Here is a 12,314-nt window from a genome sequence, read left to right as displayed (position 1 = left end):
CAAGCAGCATTTATTGATTTTTGATCAATGCTGTCCAAACTTTTGACTGGTACTATATATATACTATACCGCATATATATACGGTATAGTATATATATAGTACCAGTCAAAAGTTTGGACACACCTTTTCATTCAAGGGTTTTGCTTTATTTTTACTATTTTCTACATTGTACAATAATGGGGAAGACATCAAAACCATAAAATAAAACATATGGAATCATGTAGTAACAAAAAATCCAAATATATTTTATATTTGAGATTCTTCAAAGTAGCCACCCTTTGCCTTGACGACAGCTTTGCACACTCTTGGCATTCTCTCAACCAGATTCACCTGGAATGCTTTTCCAACCATCTTGAAGGAGTTCTTACATATGCTGAGCACTTGTTGGCTGCTTTTCTTTCATTTTGCGGTCCAAATCATCCCAAACCATCTCAATTGGCTTGAGGTCAGGTGGTTGTGGAGGCCAGGTCATCTGATGTTACACTCCATCACTCTCTTTCTTGATCAAATAGTCCTTACACAGCCTGGATGTGTGTTGGGTCATTGTCACTATTATGCTACAACGTAGAAAATAGTAAAAATAAAGAAAAACCCTGGAATGAGTAGGTGTGGCCAAACGTTTGACTGGTACTGTGTATAGATATATATTATATGAGTTTCCATAATCACAAATCACTTGTGCTATGCTGTATAACATTTTTTTTACTGACAATACAATACACTGCGCTAGGCAGTAGCAGGTAGAGCAGGTAGAGTAGCAGTCTGTCTTCCCTCTAGGTCCCGACAGAGATCATTGCGGCACGGTTGGAATTTTTCATGCTGCAGGTGGAAGCGAGCGATCAGACAGATTACTTTGGGATGAAAATATTTGTGTTGTCCTACAGATGATTTGGAAACGGTTAGCCTACCTTTTGTATTAAAAGCACATGTTCGTCGTATTATTCATCCACTCAGAATTCGCTGCTTTAATTTCAGTAGCCTACCTTTCCTCTACTAGCTGGGCTTGCGAGTTCAGTATGTGTGGTCTCAATGAAATAGAATATGTTGCCTACAGTGGTGTAAAGTACTACTTATCTGTTCATTACTATTTATAGTTTTGACAACTTTTACTTCACTACAATCCTAAAGAAAACAAATGTACTTTTTACCCCATACATTTTCCCTGACACCCAAAAGTACTAGTTACATTTTGGATGCTTAGCAGGACAGAAAGATGGTCCAATTCACACTCATCAAGAGAACATCCCTGGCATCTCTACTGCCTCTGATCTGACTGACTCACTAAACACAAATGCTTCATTTGTAAATGATGTCTGAGTGTTGGAATGTGCCCCTATCCATAAATAAAATAAAAACAAGAAAATGGTGCTGTCTGGTTTGCTTAATATAAGGAATTTGAAATTATGTATACTTTTACTCTTGATACTTCAGTATATTTTAGCATGTAATTTTGGTACTTAAGTATTTGAGATTTATAGATCCCAGGTGCGTAAATTAAAAATGGGCTTCTTAGAACCTGCGAAATACTTGTAGACTTTTATTCAAGTAGTATTTTACACGATGACTTTCACTTGAGTCATTTTCTATTAAGTTATCTTTACTTTTACTCAAGTATGACAATTGGGTACTTTTCCACCACTGTAACGTCTATTCATGGGCGGATAATCAAGTGGCAGTTACATTTCCAAGGAAATTAACTTAAATATGATTATACTATAGTTTAATACAGTCTCTGTAAATCAATATTGATAATGGAAAAAAGTGGAGGGCGCAATCAAAAAATGATATAATTGAAAAGAAAAATGCGTGCACAGGCTACCATGGTGAGCGAGTTTTTTGCGCCATGTCATTTTCAGTAAATATTGATTACACATGCATTTGTCTCTGCCTGTAAATTGTCCTCCTAAAAGGTAYGCTATATCTTATATCAATCAATCAATCAAGTTTATTTTATATAGCCCTTCGTACATCAGCTAATATCTCGAAGTGCTGTACAGAAACCCAGCCTAAAACCCCAAACAGCAAGCAATGCAGGTGTAGAAGCACTATGTAGCTCAAGAGAAAGTGCAAGTGCCCGCTGTCATTATTATTGCTGCTTCATTCTTGCTGCTTCAAGTTCAGTAGCTATACTGTACTTGAGAGATCTGGGACCTCATTTATAAAAATGTTCTTAGATTTATACTTGAACTTAGTCGTAAGATAATTTCCAACGGTGTGCTTACGTTCGATTCATAAAAGATACCAAACATAAAAAATCTTGCATACGCAGGTTCTAAGAAGCCCATTGTTAATTTACGCACCTGGGATCTATAAATCTCAAATTAACTTTGAATTGACAGCACCTGAACGTGCCTTACAATCAGCGATTTCCCCTTATAGAATGCTAGCACAAATGAGGGCTTAGTCAGGAATAGCCATGGACCAAAAGAGAAAAGCAAACTTTTTGGAAGACGAAATCACTGCGATGGTAGAAGAGATTGAAGACCGGCAACACATTATTTGGTGGACTAAATAGTGGATTGACAAACAAAGCCAAACAGGTAGCTTGGGAGTGTGACGCCGCTGCAGTGAACGAGGTGGGGCAGCAAGACAGAACTGTGGCTGATGTGAAAAAGAAATGGTTTGACCTTAAACTGCAAAGGAAAAACAATAGCCATACATAACCTCAGCATTAAGGCAACGGGAGGGGGGCCTGGCACGCCGGAGCATCGGGGCAATCCTTGGAAAGCGCATACACTGGCACATGCTCCGCCGGCGACAGTGAATGTTTAAAAAAAAAAGGAAAAAAATCTTATATTTTGCTTATTTTTCATGTGGTTTAATCTCAATTTTTACATCGTTTAGCAGTAACATCTGAAAACCCCATGACTGCATCACGGTAAATAATTAAGAGAATGTGAAACTTTGTCAGTAACTTAATATACAAGACATGTACTTTATATATATATATATATATTCACACAGAAATGGGGGAAGCTGCGTTGCAGCCAGTGCGCCCTCGACCCAGGGATAAAGTGTGCGAGGCTCGCAAATCAGCAGGTGCCAGGAGTGAGGGGGAAGATTTGAGTGTCTGTCTGCGTCCGTAGGCTCTACTCTGAACTCCTGCGTCCAGGCCTACTCTGCTGTGGCGCAGAACGAATGAGTCGTGTGTAGACCCTGGCCGCTTGGAGCCTCGGAGATCTGAATTCAATTAATGGAAATTCTTCCAGTTAACATATACAGTTGAAGTCGGAAGTTTACATACACTTAGGTTGGAGTCATTAAAAACTCGTTTTTCAACCACTCCACAATTTTTTTGCTAACAAACTATAGTTTTGGCAAGTCGGTTAGGACATCTACCTTCTGCATGAAAAGTAATTTTTCCAACAATCGTTTACAGATTTTTTTACGTTATAATTCACTGTATCACAATTCCAGTGGGTTTACATACACTGACATGCTGAGCAGACCGGACACGTCGCGTGCGCGAGCGTCGCAAAATACATTTAGAAAATCCATGTTCTTCAATTACTGCACCCACACTGCTCGCGTGCGCCAACGAGCGTCTGCGATGCAAAGGGCTAAAATAGAACTCCTTTCTATTTCTGACGCAGATCGCGCTGAAAGTCCTGCCTCTCCCATCTCCTCATTGGTTTATAGAAGCAGGTACCCACGTGCCATTTCCTCATTGGTTATACCCACGTGGGTGATTGAAAGACGAACTGTGTTGTCGTGGTAATACAATGAAAGTTTAGATGKCAATGACTATATAAGTTCAAAGATGAAAAAGCCTGGATGGAGGAGAGATGACTAGAAACGATTKGGTTGGCCGTTTTATGTGTGGATTAATTGTCGGATTAGAGGAACTTGTGCATTTCAGGTAAAATAACAACTCAATGTTTATATCCCAGGACAAATTAGCTAGCAACAGCAAGCTAGCTAAATAGGACAAATTAGCAAGCAAGTGCAAGCTAACTAGCTAAATTGCCATACATGTTTAATGCTTTTCGACCTGTTCCCAAATTAATGTAATTGTTTCAGAGTTTGTTTTGATATTTTGATATTATAACCTGCGTGTCGTGATCGCGTTTGGTGTGGGGGGACAAAATATATTTATGCACGATAGCGCACGATGGCGTACGCGCGCAGCTGGTTTGGGTTCCGTGTAAGTTGACTGTGCCTTTAAACAACTTGGAAAATTCCAGAAAATGATGTCATGGCTTTAGGAGCTTCTGATAGGCTAATTGACATAATTTGAGTCAATAGGAGGTGTACCTGTGGATGTATTTCAAGGCCTGCCTTTAAACTCAGCGCCTCTTTGCTTGACATCATGGGAAAATCAAAAGAAATCAGCCAAGACCTCAGAAGAAAAATTGTAGACCTCCACAAGTCTGGTTCATACTTGGGAGCAATTTCCAAACACCGGAAGGTACCACGTTCATCTGTACAAACAATAGTACGCAAGTATAAACACCATGGGACCACACAGCCGTCTTACCGCTCAGGAAGGAGACGCATTCTGTCTCCTAGAGATGAATGTACTTTGGTGCGAAAGGTGCAAATCAATCCCAGAACAACAGCAAAAGACCCTGTGAAGATGCTYGAGGAAACAGGTACAAAAATATCTATATCCACAGTAAAACAAGTCCTATATCGACATAACCTGAAAGGCCACTCAGCAAGGAAGAAACCACTGCTCCAAAACTGCCATAAAAAAGCCAGACTACGGTTTGCAACTGCATATGGGGACAAAGATCATACTTTTTGGAGAAATGTCCTCTGGTCTGATGAAACAAAAATAGAACTGTTTGGCCATAATGACCATCGTTATCTTTGGAGGAAAAAGGGGGAGGCTTGCAAGCCGAAGAACACCATTGCAACCGCGAAGCACGGGGGTGGCAGCATCATGTTGTGGTGGTGCTTTGCTGCAGGCGGGACTGGTGCACATCACAAAATAGATGGCATCATGAGGCAGGATAAGTATGTGGATATATTGAAGCAACAACTCAAGACATCAGTCAGGAAGTTAAAGCTTGGTCGCAAATGTGTCTTCCAAATGGACAATGACCCCAAGCATACTTCCAAAGTTGTGGCAGAATGGCTTAAGGACAACAAAGTCAAGGTATTGGAATGGCCATCACAAGCCCTGACCTCAATCCTATAGAAAATTTGTGGGCAGAACTGAAAAAGCATGTGTGAGCAAGGAGGCCTACAAACCTGACTCCGTTACACCAGCTCTGTCAGGAGGAATGGGACAAAATTCACCCAACTTATTGTGGGAAGCTTGTGGAAGGCTACCCAAAACGTTTGACCCAAGTTAAACAATGTAAAGGCAATGCTACCAAATACTAATTGAGTGTAAGTAAACTTCTGACCCACTGGGAATGTGATGAAAGAAATAAAAGCTTAAATAAATCATTCTGACATTTCACATTCTTAAAATAAAGTGGTGATCCTGACTGACCTAAGACAGGGAATTTTTACTAGGATTAAATGTCAGGAATTGTGAAAAACTGAGTTTAAATGTATTTGGCTAAAGTGTATGTAAACTTCCAACTTCAACTGTACATGTTCATCTACAGACGGTGCGCGTAAGGAAATATGCTTGCAGTCAACTGCACCTATGACACCTGGGAAATTAAATGAGTGGACAAACTCTGCTTTGACGCGTGCCTGTTCGTCGGCTGTAAATGGGGAACTAATGTATCTCGTGGACAATACTTGTAGAATCGCCTCAATCACTTGTGGTAGGATGCAGCTGAATGATGGCTGTGATATAGCCTACCTGTCATTAATTTCCCTCTGGAATGTCCCAGTAGCGAGGAATCCCAGAGTGGACAGTACTTGGACAGATATGGGTATGGCATGATTACAGCGTGTCTTCCTTTCCAGATTAGGGGCTAATTCCGTGCACAAATCGAACAGAACATTTCTTGGGAGACGATAGCGATTTATAAGCCATGGATCATCATGTGCAAAAAAGTCATTCCGGTCTCTGAAAACTCTCTCCCTTCTAAAAGCACAGTTTTCAATGTCTTCCAATAACGCAAGAACAGCCATGGTTACTTTTTTATAATTTGACACACTATTTATAGAACATCGCATCCTGTTTTTCATTCAAAACACCTTGCATCTGGCAATTAATTCCTCACACCTTTAATTGATAATTACTAACAAACCAACAGAGATGGTTGTCCTTCTGGAAGGTTCTCCCATCTCCACAGAAGAACTCTAGAGCTCTGTCAGAGTGACCATTGGGTTCTTGGTCATCTGCCTGACCGAGGCTCTTCTCCACCGATTGCTCCACCGGCGGCCAGCTCTAGAAAGAGTCTTGGTGGTTCCAAACTTCTTCTATTTAAGAATGATGGAGGCCACTGTGTTCCTGGGGACCTTCAATGCTGCAGAATGTTTTTGCCACCCTTGCATAGATCTGTGCTACGACACAATCCTGTCTCGGCGCTCTATGGAAAATTCCTTCGACCTCATGGCTTGGTTTTTGCTCTGACATGCACTGTCAACTGTGGGACCTTTATATAGACATTTGTGTGACTTTCCAAATCATGTCCAATCAGTTGAATTTACCACAGATGGACTCCAATGAAGTTATAGAAACATCTCAAGGATGATCAATGGAAACAGGATGCACCCGAGCTCAATTTCGAATCTCATAGCAAAGGGTCTGAATACTTAGTTACYTTTTTTTGTTAATTTGCATACATTTCTAAGAACATGTTTTCACTTTGTCATTGTGGGGTATTTTGAGTAGATTGCTGAGGAAATGTTTTTATTTAATAGATTTTTGTATAAGGCTGTAATGTAACAAAATGTGGAAAAAGTCTGAATACTTTCTGAAGGCACTGTACCTCGCCCCATCTTTACAACCATTGAATCTTTGTGTTTTGACCATGACAGTTTACAGTCTAACGTAACAGAAAGTCATTTAGTCTCCTCAACTTGTTCAACAGCCACACTATTCATTACCAGATTCAGCTGAGGTCTAGAGCTTAGGGAATGATTTGTCCCAAATACAATGATCATAGTTTTAGAGATGTTCAGGACAAGTTCATTAGTGGCCAGCCAGTAAGGGTTTCAGTGACTTCATTAGCTGTGGTTGCTGACACGTATATGGTTGAATCATCAGCATGCATGGACACACAGGCTTTGTTTAACTTGTTATGGATAGGGGGCAGCATTTTCACGTTTGGATGAAAAGCGTGCCCAGAGTAAACTGCCTGCTACTCAGTCCCAGTTGCTAATATATGCATATTATTAGTATATTTGGATAGAAAACACTCTGAAGTTTCTAAAACTGTTTGAATGATGTCTTTGAGTATAACAGAACTCTGTGGGATTCTTTAATCAGTTTGGCTCAATGGTCTGGTCAGAGTCTGTTTGAAGTTACTGAGAGGTATGGAGGTTTTTGGCAATACATTGTAGATGTACAGTGCATTCGGAAAATATTCAGAACCCTTGACTTTTTCCATATTTTGTTACGTTACAGCCTTATTCTAAAATATATATATTTTTTTATCCCTCATCAATCTACACACATAATGAAAAAGCAAAAACAGGCTTTTAGAAATGTTTGCAAATGTATTAAAAATAGAAAACTTAAATATCACATTTACATAACTATTCAGACCCTTTACTCAGTGCTTAGTTGAAGCACCTGTGGCAGAAATTACAGCCTTCAGTCTTGGGTATGACGATACAAGCTTGGCACACCTGTATTTGGGGAGTTTCTCCCATTCTTCTCTGCATATCCTCTCAAGCTCTGTCAGGTTGGATAGAGAGCGTCGCTGCACAGGTATTTTCAGGTCTGTCCAGAGATGTTCGATTGGGCTCTGGCTGGGCCGCTCAAGGACATTCAGAGACTCGTCCCAAAGCCATTCCTGCGTTGTCTTGGCTGTGTGCTTAGGGTCATTGTCCTGTTGGAAGGTTTTTTGAGTCTTATTGCAAAGGTTCTGAATACTTATGTGAATAAGGTATTTTTTTTTTTATATATATATAAATGTGCAAAAATGTCTAAACCTGTTTTTGCTTATCATTATGGGGTATTGTGTGTAGATTGATGAGGGAATGTTTTTATTTAATCAATTTTAGAGTAAGGCTGTAAAGTAACAAAATGTGGAAAAAGTCAATGGGTCTGAATACTTTCCGAATGCACTATCTGTGTTCCAGAGTCAAATCAAATTGTATTTGTCACATGCGCTGAATACAACTGGTGTAGACTTTACCATGAAATGTTTGTTTACGAACCCTTCCCAATGACAGTTAAAAAAAATAGTAACACAATAGAATGCAATACAATACAGAAGAACGGAGCTATATACAGGGAGTAGCAGTACCAGATCAATGTGCAGAGGTAGATATGTACATGAAGGCAGTGTAAAGTGACTAGGCATCAGGATAGATAATAAGTCAATAGCAGTGCATTTGCCATACCAAGCGGTGATGCAGCCAGTCAAGATGCTCTCAATGTTGCAGCTGTAGAATGTTTTGAGGATCCGAGGGCCCATGCCAAATACTTTCAGCCTCCTGAGGGGAAGAGGTGCTGGCGTGCCCTCTTCCTGACTGTATGGGTGTGTGTGGACCATGTTAAATCATTAGTGATGTGGACGCCAAGGAACTTGAAACTCTCGACCCGCTCTACAACAGCCATGTCGATGTGGATGGGGTGTGCTTTCCCCTCTTTCTCCTATAGTCCACAATCAGGTCCTTGGTCTTACTTACGTTGAGGGAGAGTTGTTGTCCTGACACCACACTGCTAAGTCTCTGACCTCCTCCATGTAGACTGACTCATCAGTAGAGAGTAGAGAAACTCACAGTAGCTACTGTAATGGAGTACTGGCAGTGTCTGCTGTGGCAGGTGGGAAGGTGCAAAAAGATCTAATCTCTTAATGTTAATCTCAAAGTGCACAAAATTCATGCATTATACTGTTGAAATTCCTTTTTTTTTGTTGCAAGGGTAGGATGCCACTGGACCCCCCTACTGGCTTTGGGCTATGCCACAAATGTCTTCAAATTCTAGAAATGCCCTGATTTGTGCATTACAATTTCAAAAATATTTAATTCAAATTAAATATCTTAATACAAATTCAAAATAATGTTATTCAAATTAAATTTCTGTTGGCACTGAAATCACTCCATAGTCTCTCTTCTGACTTCTTAGGCTACAGTATATTTGAATGGGGAAGTCAGGTTTGTTTATAGTTAATGGGATTGTCATTTTGTTTTGCTGAAAACACTCCAAAAACGACTTTATGTTAGTACCCTGTGTTCCCATCCTAATCCTACTCCTACTGAATACTGCTTTGAGTCTGGCTGTGTCTGTTTTCAGGCTTGGACTGCAGGAGTCTGTTAGAAAATTATAGAAAGTACAGAGCCGCATTTTGCTTCTACATGTATGGTGACTTAGCACTCTCTCTCAGCTGAAGGTTTACTGTGGTGTGTAGGTCTGTAGGATTACCCCTGGTCTTTGGCTCTGATTGCCTCTCCCTAATATCACGACAAGGAAACGCAACAGAGATGGACAACAGTGGGGAGCTGTGTGGATTTTCACATATTTTGTGTGTGTGTGTGTACTGTACATAAAGCATACCAGAAAGACAGAAACCTACCATAAACAAGACACAGAAAGACATAGCAAATGGATATAGACATTTGCAGGTAATATGAGGTGTGTGTCGATAGCACACTGATGAGGTTAGACAGAGAGAGCAGTAAGGGGAGAGCACACAGTTCACACACTCACACACAGACACCCAATCACTCACACAGACACCCACTCTCACACAGAGACACCCACTCAGAGTGGAGGGAGGCAGCTGCTCCAGGTTTGAGAACACTGCGCAGATCAAAGCCAAGTAGAAGAGAGTGAAGGACTGACAGGTTGAATGGATGGACAGACTGACGGACGGACAGACAGACGAACAGACATACAGGCAAGCAGGCAGACAAACAGACAGATAGGAGCCATCAGGGAGAGAGCTGAGAGAAGAGAACACAGAACACTCATCTCTACACTACAGGATTGCAAACCTCTGCACAGGTACTGTACACTCTCCTTTACTTGCAAATACTCTAAACCTCTTATTGTCTCTACAAAAATGTGTTTTGTGTTATAGAGATAATGATAGATGGAACAGAATAGAACAGAATTCCAGTCACTGGAATAGAAAACGGCATACATTGGGAATGTATTTAAAGTCTATTTATCAATTAAAATAATAATTATCAGAAATAGCCAGTGGACAGTTCCACCAGCTATATAATCCCAGATTATCAAACTAAAATACCAGCAGTTCTGTTGTAGGTTTGATTGGACACAGCTGTTGCTCTACCTGGGATAATCAACAGGAATTCAAATTATATGTTAAAGAGATTGGCATTTGTCCATATTGCACTTGAGTAATGGAACTGTGTACTGCTGTTTTTATCCAATATTGTTGTATCGCTTTCCTAGGAAATTATCTTATGCTGAATAGTAGGATTTCCATAAAAATCATCAAACAGTTACTGTAGTCTCATTGAGGAAAATACATAGTGCTCTTTGCTCTATTTCTTTACATGCATATTTCTGTTTTTTAATTTCAGAAAGCTTCAACCCACCTTTAGTTTTTTATTATTGTACTGCAAAAAAACAAAGCTCTCTCAAATTGTAAATCAGTGATTGGCTTAAAACACTCACACACAGCTGTGTGTATCTCCATTCTATTTACCAGTTCTGGTTAGAGATGGAGCCAGTGTTGGAGAGGTCTGTGGGTGGCTCCTCCAATGCCAGCCTGGCAGTACCTCCTCTGAACCGCAGTGACCCAGTAGAGTTGTTCTCAGGTCTGCAGTTACTGCTGAGCTACCGCCCTCTGTTCATCCCTCTCTACTGCCTCCTGGTGGCCGTGGCCTGTGTGGGCAACTCCCTCCTACTAGCATGCATCCTGGCTGACAAGAAACTCCACAACGCCACCAACTTCTTCATAGGGAACCTGGCTGCAGGCGACCTGCTCATGTGTCTGAGCTGTGTCCCTCTGACTGCCTCCTACGCCTTCGAGTCTGAGGGCTGGCTGTTTGGCCGGCCGCTCTGCCACCTGGTCCCCCTGCTGCAGACCTCCACCGTCTTTGTCTCTGTGCTGTCCCTCACGGCCATCGCTGTGGACCGCTATGTGGTGGTGGTTCACCCTGTGAGGAGGAGGATCTCCCTGAGGGGGTGTGGGGRGCTGGCGGTGGGGATGTGGCTTCTGTCCCTGCTCCTGGCAACTCCTCCTTCCCTCCACACGCGCTACGTAGACCTGCGTCCCAGCGGGTTGGAGCTGGTGGTGTGTGAGGAGTTCTGGCCAGACTCAGACCACCTGCGGCTGCTCTACTCCTTCTTCATCCTGCTCACCTCCTACCTGCTTCCCCTGTTGTCGGTCAGTGTGGCCTACTGCGGCATTACAGCCCGGCTCCGTCAGCGCTGTCTCCCTGGGGCGCCCTCCCACAGCCTGCATCGCTGGAACAGGACGAAGAGGAAGACCTTCTCTTTGCTGGTACTGTCTGTGCTCTCCTTCGCCTTCTGCTGGCTGCCCTTGCAGGTACTCAACCTGCTACTGGACCTGGACCAGGACTTCCTTCTGGTGGGAAAACGCCACGTCAACCTGCTGCAGGTGTGCTGTCACCTGCTGGCCATGAGCTCTGCCTGCTACAACCCCTTCATCTACGCCTCGCTGCACAGCAAGGTGCGCTTGCGCCTCCGCGACTACCTGAGACCCCTGACAGGGCGAGGCCGCCAGAGCAGCCTGCTCTCCCAGCATGCATTACAGCACAACACTAACACCTGTCTCAGCATGGTGTCTGAGCAGCCAATCAGAGAGGAGCAGGAAGGGCCACAGACCAACGCTGACAACTCCTTCTGAAAGATGAGACACGCACTCTCCACACTCAGAGAGGACAGGGCTCAGGATAAGGTGATGTTGCGAGAGGTTACAGGTGGTACTGCTGTTGATTTGACTTTAGGTTTGCCTCCACACCCATCTCCCTAATGCTCCTCTCCCTGACCCTCTCCCGGGTTCTCACCTCTCAGTAATTCAGTTAGCCCCACTCTCTCTAAGCGTTCTGTGAAAAGTCTATAGCACCATAGTACTCAGAGTCCTACCTGAGGCCAGTGTTGTTTTGATGCTTGTTTTAATGTCCTCCAGCTCCCCTGAAGGCGCACACTACCAATCCCTCAAATGAGATTATGGCCAATGGATGATGAGCGAACAAGGGTGGCACAGAGGTCTCTGTATATGCCTCTCTGTTTCTCTCTTTCTGTCACACTCTCTCTTACTCTCAAGTTGTCAGCTGTACAGCACTCATATTA

General features: G+C 42.4%; 1 protein-coding gene across 1 annotated transcript; it reads left to right on the top strand.

Moving 5' to 3' along the window:
• Positions 1 to 10,716: 10,716 nt before the first annotated feature.
• Positions 10,717 to 11,868, top strand: LOC111979991 (prolactin-releasing peptide receptor-like). The gene has a single exon (XM_024010685.1). It carries the CDS (start codon positions 10,717 to 10,719, stop codon positions 11,866 to 11,868), a length of 1,152 nt encoding a protein of 383 aa, XP_023866453.1.
• Positions 11,869 to 12,314: the final 446 nt, after the last annotated feature.

Source organism: Salvelinus sp. IW2-2015, linkage group LG20 (assembly GCF_002910315.2).
Source record: "Salvelinus sp. IW2-2015 linkage group LG20, ASM291031v2, whole genome shotgun sequence".
In the NCBI taxonomy this organism is placed as follows: domain Eukaryota; kingdom Metazoa; phylum Chordata; class Actinopteri; order Salmoniformes; family Salmonidae; genus Salvelinus; species Salvelinus sp. IW2-2015.
This window is presented reverse-complemented; position numbering and strand designations above follow the sequence as displayed.